The sequence below is a fragment of the Schistocerca nitens genome, chromosome 3 (assembly GCF_023898315.1).
Source record: "Schistocerca nitens isolate TAMUIC-IGC-003100 chromosome 3, iqSchNite1.1, whole genome shotgun sequence".
NCBI classification, from domain to species: Eukaryota; Metazoa; Arthropoda; class Insecta; order Orthoptera; family Acrididae; genus Schistocerca; species Schistocerca nitens.
In genome coordinates, this window is record NC_064616.1 from 833344484 (window position 1) to 833362447 (window position 17964).

At 39.1% G+C, this 17964-nt stretch overlaps 1 protein-coding gene across 4 annotated transcripts in view; it reads left to right on the top strand.

The window, feature by feature from the left end:
- Window positions 1–17964, top strand: part of LOC126248862 (annexin B9-like) — a 145167-nt gene that overhangs the window by 89442 nt on the left and 37761 nt on the right. For all 4 annotated transcript variants that reach the window (XM_049950300.1, XM_049950298.1, XM_049950299.1 and 1 more), the window contains exon 7: window positions 7934–8107. In XM_049950300.1, the coding sequence (XP_049806257.1) occupies window positions 7934–8107 (174 nt within the window). The remainder of the gene's footprint in view (window positions 1–7933; window positions 8108–17964) is intronic.

Here is a 17964-nt window from a genome sequence, read left to right on the forward strand (position 1 = left end):
AAAAGATACTAACTAGGAATAATTGAAATAAATTAGAAAATAAACTACATGCATAAAACTAAGCAGATAATTAGATCTGGTGTTGCATTCTTTAAAACTGAGGGCCAACCTTACTCTTTTATGAAAATGCAGATTATATTAATGTATGCCAATGGTAAATAGTTAAAAGTAACAAAACAAATTTAAAGAGGGAGATGGCAAAACAAGAGGAGAATTAAAATTATCCCAGCTTGCTTCGTCACAAACCACCTCTGAATTCTTCTACTGAATAGAAGCATTTCTCCACAGAATTTGCTGTAGCCTTATTATAAAATTCTTACTTCATATTGAATGTGTTTTTGCTCATGAATTTGTTATACATGGTGGTCAGAAACAGTCTGAAAAGCTCGTAAATGTGTTGTACGGGAGGTTGTGCTAAGAAATAACTTTAAAGGAAAAAAATTGATATATTGTGTCCTTTCTGAGTTATTAAGCATTGAAATTAGCCAATCAGGTTGTTGCACATGCAAATTAAAGCAACCTGCCAGATAAAATTAGTGTTCATTGTTCTCCTTGCATAACTAATAGCGTAAGAGACTGCTCAGTGTTTGGCTTAGGTTAAATCCTTACCAATTTTTTTTATCACTCGTGTTCGCTTTTAGGAAGCCAAACAGAGACCATGTTTGGTGACACTCTTTATTCCTTGTGTTGTATGTGTGAGTTAATGATTCTTCTCAAAAAATTTTTGTCTGCTGTGTAGGAAGATTATAATTTTGTAAATGTATATGGAGGGAACAGCTATGCTTCGCAGTTTCCAAAATAGTGGATGACAAGATTCTTTTTGTTGTGCCATATACATGTATCCGACAGCGTTCTTCTGCAATTTCTGTAGTTGAGATAAATTATTTGTACTTTCCCAAGGCAATATACCATACCTAATGACCTAACAACAAATTGAAAATAACTAAGATAGCTATTTTTTGTGCTCCTGTCATTAGAACTTGTTCATATTTGCATTGACAGCACAAAACCGCTTAGATTATTTGATAGGAAGTCAATATGTGTATTCCAGCTTAGATTCTTGCCCACATTTAGTCCAAAGAATTTGAGTGTGTCAACTTCTTCCATTAGTTGGTTGGTGTGTTGTATTTTAAGTTCCACATGTTTTGAATGTTTGGTTTTGAAATGTTCCATATAACTTTTTATAATGTTTAGTTTCAACTCACTTAACTGCAAGTAGTTTTTTAGGATATCCAGTGGGCTGACAATAGAGCCCAATCTTTCCTGCACCATCATTCCCCCCAACCCCTGCCCTGGGGCTCACGGTTCTGTCTTCAGTTCGTGCGTGGCACACAAGAGGTCCCTAACTATTGCAGCCCATTCTTCCTTCCTGCACTGCATTTCCCTCACTGCGCCCCTTCCTCCGCATCCTCACTCCTTCCATGCTGCCCCCTTCTTCCCCTCTCTTGGTGTTCAGATTCATGTCAACCTGGCTATCTACCTCATTCCTTGTATTGCTTGCGATTTTGTTTCTCTTGTCTGTTCTTTCATCCTTTTTGGCATTTTTGGTCCCCCTTGGGGTTTGAGCTCCACTTCTAAGTTTTCTGCCTTCAATGTGAGCCATTTGGGGAAGACCTCTCTCCCGAGTGTCTATGGCATGGATTCCTCTCCCCTCTTCCTTCCCTGTCGTAGCCCACCTACACCCCACTATTTCACCAGCACGTGTAGCCAGTCCGTGTGGTGGGGCTTTTATGTACCCACCTGGCTTGAGCCCCATGACAACAAAGAGATCAAACTATTGATACCTGAGCTGTTGTCTCCCCATGTATGCCAAGGAGTGGTTGCTTCTCATCATCAGAACTCCTGGCAACGGCTGCCTTGCCAGACGGCCCTTTCTGTGGCTGGGTGGTGCCCATGGGGATAGCTCCTAATCAGAGTGGGTGACATCAGGGTGGATGCTTGGTGCATGAAGCGTATCAAGCTGCAAAAATCTGGGCATTCTCAAAATTCCCTTCCCTGGCTACATCCTAGGAGGAGGGCCAGGCTCGCCGTCTTGGGATGAAATATTTTCCACACTACCTGGTCTGTACTAGGATGGATGTTTTTTGAGAATATCGAAGACAAGTTTGGCGAAGTGTAGTCTCTCAGTAAGATGCAGTTTGGCTCCCTGTTGACCAAAGCTGCTTCTGCCGGCCACTCTGGAGTTCTTCATGCTTGATGTCGTGGTGATGTCCCAGTGTCTGTTACCCCTCACCAGTTTCTGAATATGGCCCAGGGAGTAAGTTTTCATAGGGACCTCATGTTGCAAACTAATGAGGAACTCTGGGCTAATCTGGAGTGATGCAATGTTCATTTTGTTAGACGTGTGCAGATGGGTCATAAAGACAACCACACTGATACTGGCACCTTTATTCTGACTTTTGAGGGAGATACTGTCTCAGAGAAGATCAAGGTAATGTGGTACTGGTGTGATGTGGTGCCATACATCCCACCACTCAAGAGGTGCTTTCAGTGCTTGCGTTTTGGGCATACATCTTCCTGCTGTACGGCAGACACTCTGTAAGGTAACTGTGGATACCCACTCCATGAGTGAAGCTCTTTTGTTCCACCATCTTTGTGTGTAAATTGTCATGACTGCCACTCTCCTTGCTAGCCAGATTGTCCTGTTTACAAGAGAGAAAAGAATATCCAAAAGTAAAAGTCTCTGGATCATCTTATCTTATGCTGAGACTCACCAAAAATATGACCCACTCCACCCAGTGTCTATTCCTTGTACCTTTGCCCCCTACAGATTTTCAAGTCCCACTGGCTCTTCTGGGTTTGAGTTGACACTTCACTCAGCACTCCTCGGATTCGGGAGTTGTGTGTTACTTGTCACACTCTTCCTCATCACCATCAATGGGCTTATCACCTCTGTTGGGCCTATGGTTAGCCAGGTGTTGTATGTCGATGATTTTTGCGTCTGGTGGAGCTCTCGCTCAGTAGCATCTGCCGAATGCCAGCTCCAAGTCGCCATCGGAGGGGCCTCTGCATGGACCCTTTCCCATGTCTTCCAGTTTTGTCCCTGCAAAATGCAGGTTATGAATTTTTGCTGTTAATTCACAGTACAGCCCGATCCAGAACATTATTTAGGCAACTGGTGCCTAGATGTTGTAGCACGATCCCATTTCTTGAGGCTTATTTTTGATAAAAAGCTGATGTGGCTACCCCATATCCACGGCCTGAATACTACATGCATGCGGAAGCTTAATACTCTCTGCCTCCTGGCCCACACATCTTGGGGTGATACTCCTCTCCATCTGCACCGTGCTCTGGTTTTGTCCAGACTAGATTATGGTTGTCAGGTTTATGGCTCAGCAGCTCCTTCCACTTTGAAAATACTTGGCAAGATGCACCCCATGATGATCAACTGAGTAATTGGTGCCTTTTGCACTAGTCCCTTTGACAGCCTTGTCACAAAAGTGTGGATTCCTCATCGACGAATATGATGGAGCCATCTGCCAGTTTCTTATGCAATCGCCATTTGACAATTCTCTGACTGTCCCTTTTACACCATCCTCTTTGCAGACGAGGAATGTCTCATTCCTGATACCTGCCCTCGGGTGGGATTGCCGATTAGAATGCATCAGTGTTTTAACATGTACAGACTCAATGAGCAGCTTACAGTCTATAGACCAATGCTACTCTTGTCACCCTTTGGTCTCTACTATCGATGACCTTCTGTTTGACCTTGGCTGTGCAGCCTGCTCAGTTGTCTTTCTCTGCGTCCCATGTCGTGTGTTCATCCCAGGGAATGAACTGGCTGACCGTTTGGCTAATGGGGCAGATACTTGCCCCATTCACTTTCATGATTCCAGGTGCAGATACACACAAAATCTGTTTTGCCCAAAAGTGGAATCACATTTGTTGTACTACTGCTCTCAGTAATAAACTCCGCACAATCAAGGAGACTACTGCAGTTTGATGCTCTTCCTTCTACTCCTCTCGGAAGGAGTTCACTGTCTTATGCCATCTGTGCATTGGTCATACTAGGCTCTCCCATTGTTTCCTCTTGTGTATTGAGCCACCCCCGAAATGTGGTCATGGAGCCAGACTGAAGGTATCCCATACATTGATGGAATGTCCCTTCTTTTGGCCCTTTGTACTAAGTATAGCCTTCCAGATTCTTTGTCTTTAATGCTAGCAGGTGATTCACGGTTGTGTGAACTGGTCCTCAGTTTCCTCTGTGAAAGTTTTTTTTTCTTCTTCAGTTATAAGGTTTAGCTTTCCTTCTGGAGCAGAGACAGAGTTGTTGTGGTTGGGACCTCTCTTGGTCTGGGACTCATGACCTCTCCCCCATGCAAAGACTGCTTTTTTATCCCTCTGCTTTTCTTGTTTTAAGATTTGTCATACTCTTTAATGCCTTCTACTGTGAATGTTTTTTAGCTTCCTCACTTTATAGTTTGACCCCTCTGACAGAATCCACCCAATTTTAGTGGACACCTCTATCCTATGCACTTAACTTTTGAATTGCGGAACTGATGACCACACCATTTAGTTCCATAACCCCTCCCCCCCCTTCAATCAATCAATCAATCAATCAGTCAGTCAGTGAATCAGTCATCATTGCTCACATGTTTATCTAATTTGCATGTAAGCAAGGTATGGTTTTGGAGCCAGAGGCTTCTGTAAGATCACAGAAGATACCTACAAATTTACTCCTCTGATCTCATCCTTCCCATATCTTTCCAGGAAAGTTACTTGCTGCATCCAAAGTGTTTTTTCCTTGTTGATATCCAAATTGGTTAATTATAATATTATCATTTTTACAATAAACTTTTGGGTCTGGTTTGTGGCTACTTCTTCCAAAATTTTCAACAGACTTGGAAATATAGAAATAGGATGATAGTTTCCCATGTCTTCCCTCATCCCTTTCGTGAACATACATCTGACTTCAGCATACTTCAACATATCAGAAAAGCATCCCTATTCAAAAGGTTGATTATTTTAGTTAATAGAAGTACTATTATGTGATACGTGGCTTTAATGACTTCAGTGGGTACCCCATCCCACCCAGCAGAGTTTTTATTTTTTTCATGGTAATGTAACCTTTTCCATATCCTCTACTGAGACTTAAAATCTGAGAGATACTCAGCTTCTTGGTACTGTCTAAATACTCTTACTTTACTCTAAGACTCTGCTAAGATAGCATCTGACTTTGCCACAGTTGTGAAGAATTCATTTAAACACTCTGATATTTGAGATGAGTTTACAATAAGGCTGCCATCTACTGTAATCCTAGATATTTCATTACTACTAACTCCAATGCCTAACTCTGATTTGACAATTGACCATGCCATGTTTGACTTATTTGTATGTTGCAAAATGGAGGTATTGTTTGGCTGCCTTCACAACTTGTCTCATTGTAGCTTTATAATGTCTAACATCTTCAGTAAAATGCCAATTTTTATTTTATTTCAGTTCATTGTGGAATTGCCTCTTCCTGGTGCTAGAAATTTTTATACCCTGAGTTATCCAGTTAAGTTTACTAGTTGTTTTGTTACTTGCGGTTCTAACAAGGGAACCTCCCCATCGCACCCCCCTCAGATTTAGTTATTAGTTGCCACAGTGGATAGACCTTGAAAAACTGAACACAGATAAATCGAGAAAACAGGAAGAAGTTGTGTGGAACTATGAAAAAATAAGCAAAATATACAAACTGATTAGTCCATGCACAAGATAAGCAACATAAAGGACAATTTGAGCTCAAGAGCGCCGTGGTCCCATGGTTAGCGTGAGCAGCTGCGGATCGAGAGGTCCTTAGTTCAAGTCTTCCTTCGAGTGAAAAGTTTAACTTTTTATTTTCAGACAATTATCAAAGTTCAGGCACTCACACATAATCAACTTTGCTCTCCAAAATTCCAGGACATGTTCACATTTGCTTGGACATCTGCAGGATTTGACGGTCTACACACAGAAAAATTTGAAAACGTTAAAAACATATGTTTCGACGGAGCACAGGGAAAAGTGTACGACTGTGTGACTTTTGTATTCATTTGTTGCAGTTTATGTGACAAACTCTTATGTTTTCATCACTTTTTTGGGAGTGATTATCACGTCCACAAGAAAACCTAAATCGCGCAACATAGAAGAATCTTTTTACCCAGTCGCAAAGTGTACAAGTTAGGTGGGTCGACAACATATTCCTGTCATGTGACGCACATGCCGTCACCAGTGTCGTATAGAATATATCAGACGTGTTTTCCTGTGGAGGAATCGGTTGACCTTACGATCCAATGTTTTTGGTTCCTATTGGAGAGGCATGTCCTTTCGTCTACTAATCGCACGGTTTTGCGGTGCGGTCGCAAAACACACACTAAACTTATTACAGTGAACAGAGACTTCAATAAACGAATGGACAGATCATAACTTTGCGAAAATAAAGAAAAATTTTTCGCTGGAGGGGAGACTTGAACCAAGGACCTCTCGTTCCGCAGCCGCTTACGCTAACCACGGGACCATGGCGCTCCTGAGTTCAAATTGTGCTTGATGTTGCATATCTTCGCGTAGACTACTCAGTTTGTATATTTTGCTTATTTTTTTATAGTTCCACACAACTTCTTCCTGTTTTCTCGATTGATCTGTGTTCAGTTTTTCAAGGCCTATCCACTGTGCCAACTTATAACTAAATCTGAGGGGGGTGCGATGGGGAGGTTCCCTTGTAAGTGGGGAAAATTTTATTAAACGTTTCAAGAAAGCTACTTAAAAATTTGACAGTTATTGCTACCTGAAATGTAGCTGTCAGAAGGCCATTCAACTTCTCGTAACTTACTACTTGTTACAAGAAATTTCCGTGTTAATTTTTGGTGATTTGGTGAATAATGTGGAGTGGTCAGAGATTCCTAAATCCAAGCAAAATTTATAAACGCGTTTTTCCGTTTGTTTTTCTTTAGTGAGATTTTCAAGCAAGCACTGAAATTTGACCATAAAAGCTTAAATTTCGTACTCTATTTGTATACGTGGATACATTTTCATGCTCACCTTATTTAGAACACTTTTGTTATTTCCATAATTATTTTTCCAAATATAGTTCATGGAAAACACATCTGGCACAAAAGTGATCTCCATCATGGGCTTTTCTCTCTTGCAGCTCCTCAATATTTGCGCTTCATTCTTATTTCCTCAGTTTCTGATGAAAATGCAACAGTTCTTTCATTTAAATATCTTGGAGCTTTCTCATTAAACAGGAGTTACAGCTTGCATATGATTTTTAGTGAAGTATGGAGTACTGTAGCCTGCAATAGTATATACAGGACATTCCACAATTCCTATTACATGCTTGTGGGGGTTGTAGAGGGGACTAAGTAGATAAAGTTTCGATAAGGAACCCATTTCTGGAAATGTACCACTGTTTGGATATGAAGTAAGTTTGAGGATCAGATCACTTTCAGATGTCTGAAGACACAGTACATGAATAAACTGAGAAGATGGTGCCATCTTCAGTCCCAGTTTCATTTATGACATCACATACCACTGCCATCCAACTACAACAGTGGCAAAGAGAAACTGAGATGTTTGCAACTACGAGGGTTGACTATGGTGCTCTACAAATGCACCACACACTAGATATTGAAGAGGACATCTTTTGTTACATAGAAGAGAACATAATGACAAGTACTTAAAACATTGCATGTGCTGTGGGATCCTATAGAGCGTACAAATTGGAGTTCGTATTCTCCTTTGTGTGCATTCTAGGAAGTGGGATACTTGAAAGTGATTATATCTCCAAATTTATTTTACATTTGAATGGTAAATTGTCAGATGTAGGCTCCTTATTGAACCTTTATCTACTAGATCCCCTCTAGAACATGTAGAAGCCTGTAAGTGGAAATGTGAAACACCCTTCATATCAACTTCATAATAGGACTTTGCCCTTTTGTGTGTGTTTATTATTGATATTTTCAAACTTTTACAGGTGAGAAGCAATGGGGAACAGAAGAGTCAGTTTTCAATGCAATTTTGGTTTCTCGTAGTGAAAATCATTTGAGGCAAGTGTTTTTGGAATATGAGAAACTGACGGGTCACACCCTGGAGGAAGCCATTAAGAGTGAATTTTCAGGAAGCATAAAGAAGGGCTTGATAGCAATAGGTATGTTTGTGGTATAGTATTTTTGTTCTGTTGTTAATATCTTACTTATGTTGAAAAAGTCATGATTTTTGCTGATCATAAGCTATATGGTTAAATAGTGTAGAACAAACACTGCCCAGAACAGTAAAGCAGGTTTGACATTTTCAGCTTTTAGTGAGGGAAGGAAAAGACTCCAAAGAAATTATGTTACATGAAACAACTTACTCCAGCAGACAGCAAGAAGCTGAACTTCTATCATTACACGATGTATCCAGAAAGTTGCTGGAATTATTTTCATTGTGTGCTAGCTCTTGGCAAGTAAAGTTCATACTTCTAAGTGAAACAGCAAAAGAGATCCCCATGTTTCCTCTGAAGTTGAACTTCATGGAAATGAATAAGTATCACAATTAATATTGTGTCAGCTTATGGAAATGGAAACATGGGCTATGATAACATTAAATTTCATATAGTAGACATGTAACAGCATTTGAAACCATCTGACATACTGGAAAAATATCATTATGTTGATAGCATAGGTAATGGTACAAGAATGGTAGAAACTTTCTTGAAGCAAAACAGTTGCTGGAAGATAACCAAAGGAGTGGGTGGTGTTCTGAAAGTGACAAAATTGTGAAACTTGTATTAGACTTCCTTGTTAAAGATACATCCAAGTCGTTACAAGGAAGGGTGATACATATGGTACAGGGTGTTAGGACACCTGTGCCGAGTCTGGGGCTTCACCTGCATGTATATCACCTGGCCAGGTCCTCAGACAGTAACACAGTGCGCATACCTCCCATACTGTGTGACTGAGTGTAGGGGTGTTTTCATTTGAGTTTTCGTCAAGTTTTCATTATTGTATTGACGTAGGATCGATGAATGTTTATTGGGTCGAAACATGTAAAAACAGTGATTTGACAATACACAGATTAGTGAAGAAATTTTGAGAGACTGGATCGATTTTAGACAAACAAAGATCTAGAGGACCCAGTGTTTTACTTGAAAATAAATTAGATGAGGTACATGAGGTCTTGGAAAGAAGTGTGAGAAAATTTTGTGCCATTTAACTCTTCGCATTGGTGTGTCAGTAGCATCTGCTGATAGAGCTGTGCACAAACTCAAACTGAAACCACACAAAATAATATTAGTGCAATGACTAACTTGGATTCTCTTGCTTGGTGTCATTGTCACACCTGGCTGTTAGTCTGTGCATGATGGAGAGGTTGATTCTGAAATGCTCTTTTTTTCTGACAAAGCATGGCTGCATTTTTTCAGGGTACCTAAATTAGCAGAATAGTTGATGCTGGAATTCAGAAAATCCTCATTTGTTACTTAGACAGCCTGTGCATGATGTGAAAATGGGTGTATGGTGTGCAATTAATGCAAAATTAGTGCAAGACAAATTATTCTACTAATCTTTCTCTGTGAGATGACAACTCATAACCAAGAGACCTACCGTTATTTCATGCAGGGCAATGCGAGACCACACACTGTCAATGCTTTTGTGATGATAATACAAAGTGTTTTTGATGATAGGATAGTTGACTGGCCTCCTCATTCTCCAGATCTAAATCCACATGATTTTTATCTTTGGGAAATATTAAATATAAGGTATATGCAAACAATCCCCATATACTTGAAGAGTTAGAAGACAGGGTTCAGCTAGTCATCCCTCAAATTTCGGCAGCTGAAATTCATCAAGTGTTTGGTAATGTAGTCAGAATGTGTCAGGCTACTCTTGCCATGGAGGGACATCATTTTGGGAACCTGCTAAAAATAAACATAGCTTAATTTATTCAGATTGCATCATTGTTTACACTCGGCATAGGGGAAGCATGCAGTGAGCTGCGGGCTTCTCTCAGTTATCACATGTGAAACATCCTGTAATACTGTACCAACTGTTGTTGACATTATCAGGAAAAAGCATGGACACAATTCATTGCATCATCTTGCTGAAGAGTGACAGAGGGTCAAGTATATGCTTGTGCTGATTTAATGTAAAAGGCCAGTAAAAGAGAAATGGGTATTTCCATTGTCTAGACTTGAGCTGAGCTGTACCTGCATTGAACTCAAATTGCCATTAGTAAATCATTACTGAAGTTGAAAAATGTTATTTTGACATGTGTATTGAGACTAAGTTACTAGGATCAGTCCAAAATTAATTGTATCTTTTTACCTTCTTTCAAATGCCAGGATGGTTCCTTTGAAAGGGCACGGCCGATTTCCTTCCCAATCCATCCCTAACCCGAGCTTGCGCTCCGTCTCTAATGACCTCGTTGTCGACGGGACGTTAAACACTAACCACCACCATCTTTCTTCCTCTTTACTGGAATACAACATATTTAAATGCCTTGTCTCTCAGAGAACAATGAATAAACTTGTCTTCAGTAACCTGAAGGGGGACAAAAATCAGGTGGTGGTATGTCCTGAGGGAGGACTGGGGTTAAAATCTTTGTCCAGCCATCTATATTTAGGTTTCCTGGTGTTTGCCTGAACTGAAATGAGGTGAAAGCTGGGATAGTCCTTTTGAAAAGGGCAGGGCAAATTTCCTTCCACATCTGTACATCAACTTTTGCTTCTCTTTTTGTTGATGGGATGTTAAACGGCATTTGGGAACCGTGTTTATTTAAAGGTGTGTTTCAATAAGAGACCCACTTCAAACTAACAGAAAGCGCAATTCAACAGTTGTTGACTGGCACAAATAGTGTTGATGTGTTTTATAAAGTTGTCACTGCACTGTGTGGGTGCTTGCATTGGCACACATCAGCATATCGTGGTTCTTCCTGTCTAGCTGTTGCAGGATCATGTCCACTGCCAGATAATACGTCCATGAATGCATATTGACACTGTGCTTTCTACAGCAAAAAAAAATTGTTGTGGGACAGTGTTTTAACTAAACATAATCCATTTTGTAAACCTTACTGTGGTACGATCTATTAACAATATTGCTATCTGAGGATTGTATGTAAATATTTAATTTAAAAAATGTCAAATTTGAATTCTGCGTGTTGCTAAAATATGTTGAAGGATATTAAAACAGCTGGAATTACTGTCTGACAATATTTATGGACAGTCAAGGAACAAGAAGAATCTGAAAGAATTTTTTCGCTTAGCCTATTACAGCAGCTGTGAACAAAACATTGTTATTATTGCAATTGATACATTTTATTCAGTGTAGCATCATATCTGCTAGAAAATCACCGGACTTTTCTTCTTGCCTTTCCACATCGAATTGGGACGCATCCACTAAAAAAACAGTACCTGTTTGATGTACAGTCTGGTGAACACTTAACAGCACTATATAAATGGTCAGCAGAAATCATGACCAGAATTAATACTGTGCAGCACTGTTGTGAATGAGCACCGCAACACACCAGTTTTTCAGTCTATTGGAAAATGGTGAAGAGGGAATATTTTTTTGAAATATTACACAGAAATGGTTTGGTCAGTATTCTAGACCTATACTAATAAAACAAATAAATTTCCCATAAGGAGAATACAGTGTCGTTATCGAAAGATACATTGCTTAGTAACTGACAAAAAATATATTTGCTGATGGCCTGTACAACTGGATGGGCATAATCAAAACTTCATGTGAAAGGATTATAAACTAGAGTCCAGTTTGTGTTGCCTCGTTCATGCATCTTGAAAATGATAAATACTGTGTCTGAATTTCTGTCAAGTTTGCTCGGCATAATATTCATTCTGCTCATAGTAGAAATCACCAATGTTGGTGGACGTTCCTGAGAACGTAAACACAAGCTGTTCAGAGATGTATAACCAGCCAAGATCTCTGCTTTGAAAATATTTTTGGGCAGAACTGCTGTTACTGCAACAAATTAACATTACACTTTGATTATACCTGTCCTTTCAGCAAACAAATGGAAATGAGTTCAGAAAATATTAGAGAATGCAAGCTTTGTGCTTTTAATATGAGCTATTTACGATTTGATTACTGGCACATAAACATACTCGACTTAATAATTCTGAAAGTTTTTCAGCTTAGTGATCATCTGTGTAGTATTATTATTATTATTATTATTATTATTATTACTGGGTTTGGAATGAAATGCTGTAAGGAACTGTGACTGAAGTAATTTTCCATTACCAGAGACAGAAATTGTTAATTAAACACTTATTTTCCATTTTCACTTATCAAGATGATTCAGAGTTGTAATCAAATTAGTTGCTTCATGTAACATAACCGCATTTCAAAAAAGTGAACATAATCTGTGTGGCAGGATCATGAATCAAAAGTAGCTTATTTCAGTACAGTTTTAATATTAGTTATTGATTATGACATAATATTATGTTGTTAAAAACAATAATTTTTTCTCAGATAGCATAACCTTATTGTTGGTTTAGAAAGATATCAAATGTTGCCTTCGTAAAAGATTGAAAGTGTAACACAAAAATAAATTTTTATGAGGGTCTCAAACTTTACACCTTAGTATTATTCAGAAGACTGGTTGCTATTCAACATGCTTGACTAAAAGGCTCCCTCATTATAGGGGCATGAAATGCAGTGAATGCCGATGTATTAAATTTAAAATGTGCACTCTTGCAAAAGAAGTCTATACGGAGGGAGGAAAGTGCTTAATTTTGTGATAGATGACCTCTACAACTTGGAATGGTTTTAATGTAGGATAATATGACACGTTAGATTGTATCCCCATATATGCTGGCCTTACACTGACCTTTCGATATGGTGAGCTATATATGTGTATGTATAAGCATATTATTTGCTTTATTGTAGCAAATAACAAACTTAAGTGATAAATGTATCTGCTCTTGAATCCTGCTGAGTCTCTAGGTACTGTATTTATGAACAACAGGTAATTGTCAAGAGGTTTTTTGTTATTGTTGCATTGCCTAGTCAATGAAGGGAAATTGTCAAATTAGGGGGTCAGGGCTTGGCATGGCAGTCCTAAGTTCACTGCTTGGTGGTTGATACAGTAGTACCAGGAAAGCTAGAGAATCTAGTAAGTATATAGAAACTGCATTTTTGCACGTTTCAACTGCAGGTAAGGCAGTGATGTTGTTAACATCATGGCAAAATCTGTTTTTAAAAATAGTGCAGTTAAAACACACTCTTGTGTTTTGCCAGGTGAATAAAATTCAAACCTGAATTTGGGATACACAGCTACAAAGCCAATCTGTGGCCATGAGGGATACACATATGGACTCTTCTGACTAGCAGTTGTTGTGAACAGTGTCAATTTAACTGACAAAAACTTACAGTTGTCTGATTAATCAATATTTTCTTCAGCATTTGATGTGGTCTGATAAAGGGTATACGGGCTGAAAGGGGACAATTTCAAACTGAAATACATCCAAGTCATCTTGCACTGGCCATGTGTCAAAGGCAGTGTGGCATTTGATCTCTTTCTTTGAACTTGAGACTGTGATGTTATTCATGAGTATATTCAGCAGCATCAAGCTGACAATTTATCCTGTGAAACATTCCATCAGTGTAAAAACCATATCCTGAGGGTGTTTACAGTAGGACCAATCTTCAGACCACATTTCAGAAGTAGTGCAGGAATGAAAGTATTCCTATCCTTAAGTAGCCTCCTTCTGCCCAAGACCTCAATCCCACTGAAATTTTATGGGTGAGTATGAAATGGATGATGCTGGAAAACGGATGGATTCCATGTCAAGAACTTCAGCTGACCTTAGGAATACCTTCCTAAAAGCCTGGCATGGGAAACTGAGATTATTGCACACCTCATAAGCGCTCTGCCTCCCAGAATGCAGATAATACTTAAAGTTATAGGCCTTTGCACAGAATATTAAGTAATGAAAAAATTACAGGCTGTGCCTTTTTCAGGCCCAAAAGTCTTAATAAAATATGTAATGTCTTCAGGCTGTTAATCTTGTTGTTATCAGCATGCCAGCATGCAAGCCCCCCCCCCCCTCCACACTCTCTCTCTCTCTCTCTCTCTCTCTCTCTCTCTCTCTCTCACACACACACACACACACACACCATATTAAAACAGAATACTTACTTCCAGAGTGGGTTCAACCATTAGTCAATAACCTAAACCAGTTGGCTGCAATACCGCACACTGGATAGTGTATTATTCATTGAGGTATGTAACATCAAATTACAGTTGTTGGTGTTCTTCGTAGCACTAGGCTTAACCTCCTGTATGCCACCCCTGTGAATCGAAATTATTACTGCAATCTGTGAGCCTCAAATGTTCGAATATGTAATGAATTTCCTCTGTTGTGTGTGTGTGTGTGTGTGTGTGTGTGTGTGTGTGTGTGTGTGTGTGTGTGTGTGTGTGTAAATGACCGACCGTAATGGGTGTGTTTATAGTGTAGTATCATGTCTATGTTGGAAGGTCATGAGAGGGTAGAGGGGGTAAAATCCATGCCTACACAAATACAAAAATTTCAGCACAGTTGTTGGTGTACAGTCAACAGTGATCATTGCTGTTAGTATGTGTGTTGAGATAGTTAGTCTAAAAATAAAATCATTATAATAAAGTTGTAGTGGCAGAAATAGGTAAATGATATTAAAATAAACAACACAGAACAAAGTGGTGCTATGCTAAAGGCCTTTTGACAAGTACCTCAAATTCACTGAAGTTCTTGAGCAGCACTGGTAGACCATAACACATCAAGGTAGTAAAATTAGAACCAAATGCTAAGTATTTACCATATTATTAACTTATTCAGTAGTGATTACTTTTGGCATAAATGGAGACTAACCTCAAAATATTATGCTGTAGGCAATTGTCAATATAAATAGATAGAATTTGTTAATCAGTAGTTCCTCCTTGTGCAGATTCCATACCTATGTGTAGAATTAATGTAAAACTGCTCCAGTTGCTTCTGAGACCTCTATTATTAACTTTTATGTGGCTCAGTAACTTTGCTTAATTTGGTAGCAACAACCAGTTTTTGCAGCTTGTATCATATAAAATGACAAGTCTTTTTGCGCATCACAAGTGAAGCAGAGAGGACTCTTGATCAGACCCTTGTGTTGCTACTTCTGTAATCTACCCCAGGAAAAGGCGTACCATCACTACATAAGGTAGTTCCTGAACTGTTTTTCTAAAATTATGAATCTAGCTGTATTGGGACAAAACAAGCTAGGAAGGTTTGATATGGACATAATACCATCTAAAAACATAAATTGATGCTGGCTAATGGCAGCTGCCATTGTGGTAGACTCCACTTCTTAGAAGTGGATAGGGAGATAACAAGCATTTAATTTGGGCACCTTCATGTTTTCGCAATGCGATGACTGCTCTGTTAAATTTCGGGTGAGCAGCTGCAAGCTCTACATCTACATTGTTACTCTGCAAGTGTGTGGCAGAGGGTTCATTGAACCATTTTCTTACTACTTTCCTACCATTCCACTCTCGAATGACGCGTGGGAAAAAGGAACACCTAAATCTTTCCGTTCGAGCTCTGATTTCTCTTAATTTATTATGATGATCATTTCTCTCTACGTAGGTGGGCATCAACAAAATATTTTTGCATTCAGAGGAGAAAGTTGGTGATTGAAATTTCATAACTAGATCTCGCCGGAAAGGAAACCGCATTTGTTTCAGTGACGGCCACCCCAACTCGCGTATCATATCAGTGACGCTCTCACCCCTATTGCATGATAACACGAAATGAGCTGCCCCTCTTTGCACTTTTTTGATGTCCTCCATCAAACCTACCTGGTAAGGATCCCACACTGTGCAGCAATAGTCCAGCAGAGGACGGAAAAGTGTAATGTAGGCTCTCTCTTTAGTGGGTTTGTCGCATCTTCTAAGTGTTCTGCCAACAAAGTGCAGTCTTTGTTTCGCCTTCCCCACAATATTATATATGTGGTCTTTCCAATTTGAGTTACTCGTAATTGTAATTCCTAGGTATTTAGTCAAATTGACAGCTCTTAGATTTGTGCGATTTATCGACCCAAAATTTATCGGATTTCTTTTAGTACACATGTGGATGACCTCGCACTTTTCTTTGTTTAGTGCTAATTGCCACTTTTCGCACCGTACAGAAATTCTCTCTAGATAATTTTGTAATTGGAATTGATCATCTGATGATTTTACTAGAAAGTAAATTACAGTGTCATCTGCAAACAATGTAAGGGGGCTGCTCAGATTATCACCTAGATCATTTATATAAATCAGCAACAGCAGAGGGCCTATGACACTACCTTGCGGAACGCCAGAGATCACTTCTGTTCTACTCCATGATTTGCCGTTTATCACTATGAACTGTGACCCCTCTGAGAGGAAATGATGGATCCAGTCACACAACTGAAATGATACTCCATATGCACGCAATATGATTAATAGTCGCTTGTGAGGAATGGTATCAAAGGCCTTCTGGAAATCTGGGAATATGGAATCGATCTGAGATCCCTTGTCGACAGCACTCATTACTTCATGGGAATAAAGAGCTAGCTGTGTTGCACAAGAAAAATATTTTCTCAATCCATGTTGGTTATGTATCAATAAGTCATTTTCTTCAAGGTGATTCATAATGTTCGAATACAGTATATGATCCAAAATCCTACTTAAAATTGAGGTCAGTGATATGGGTCTGTAATTCAATGGATTACTCCTATTTCCTTTCTTGAATATTGGTGTGACGTGTTCCACTTTCCATTCTTTAGGAACAGACCTTTCGTCAAGTGAGCGGTTGTATATGGTTGCTAAGAAAGGCGTTATTGTGTCTGCATACTCTGAGAGGAAACTGATTGGTATACCATCTGGACCAGAAGACTTGCCTTCTTTAACTGATTTGAGTTGTTTCGCAACACCTAAGACATCTACTTTTGTCACTCATGCTAACAGCTGTTCTGGTTTCGAATTCTGGAATATTTACTTCGTGAAGGAGGTACGGAAAACTGTATTTAGTAACTCTGCTTTAGTGGCACCATCATTGGTAACATTTCCATTGCTATCGCGCAGTGATAGTATTGACTTTTTTTTTTTTTTTTTTTTTTTTTTTTTCTCCACTGGTGTACTTTACATACAACCTGAATCTCTTTGGGTTTTCTACCATTTTTGAGACAATATTTCTTTGTGGAAACTATTAAAAGCATCTCACATTGACGTCCGCACTAAATTTCGAGCTTCTGTGAAACTTGGCCAGTCTTGAGGATTTTGTATTCTTCTGGATTTGGCATGTTTTTTTCGTTGCTTCTGCAACAGTGTTCAGACATGTTTTGTGTACCGTGGTGGATCAGTCCCATCTCTTATTAACTTATGCGGTATGAATCTATCTATTGCTGTCGATACTGTATCTTTCAATTTGAGCCAATCTGGTCTACACTTACATAATTAGCTTGGAAGCAATGGAGACTGTTTTAAATAGATATATTTTGCGTTTATTTTTAGTGGTTTTGGTTGACACTGTTCTGAGCCTCACTGCAATGACCTTGTGTTCACTAATCCCTGTATCCATCATGATGCTCTCTATTAGATAAGGATTATTTGTGGCTAAGAGGTCAAGTGTGTTTTCACAACCATTTACAATTCATATGGGCTCATGATCTAATTGTTTGAAGTTTTTCACAGAGAAAGCATTTAGTACAATTTCAGAAGATGTTTTCTGTCTACCACTACTTCTCAACATCTATTTTCGCCAACAAATTGGAGGTACATTGAAGTCTCCACCAATTACAACTGTATGAGTGTGGTACTTACTTGTGGTGAGGTTCAAGTTTTCATTGAAGCATTCAGCTATTATATCATCTGAGGCGGGGGTTCGGTAGAAGTATCTATTTCAACTTCACTACAAGATAAACTACTACCAACAGACACAAACACACCACCACCTACTTTATTTAATCTATCCTTTCTGAACACCCCCCCCCCAACTTTTTAATATTTATACACTTTTCCTTCTTTATTTCACTC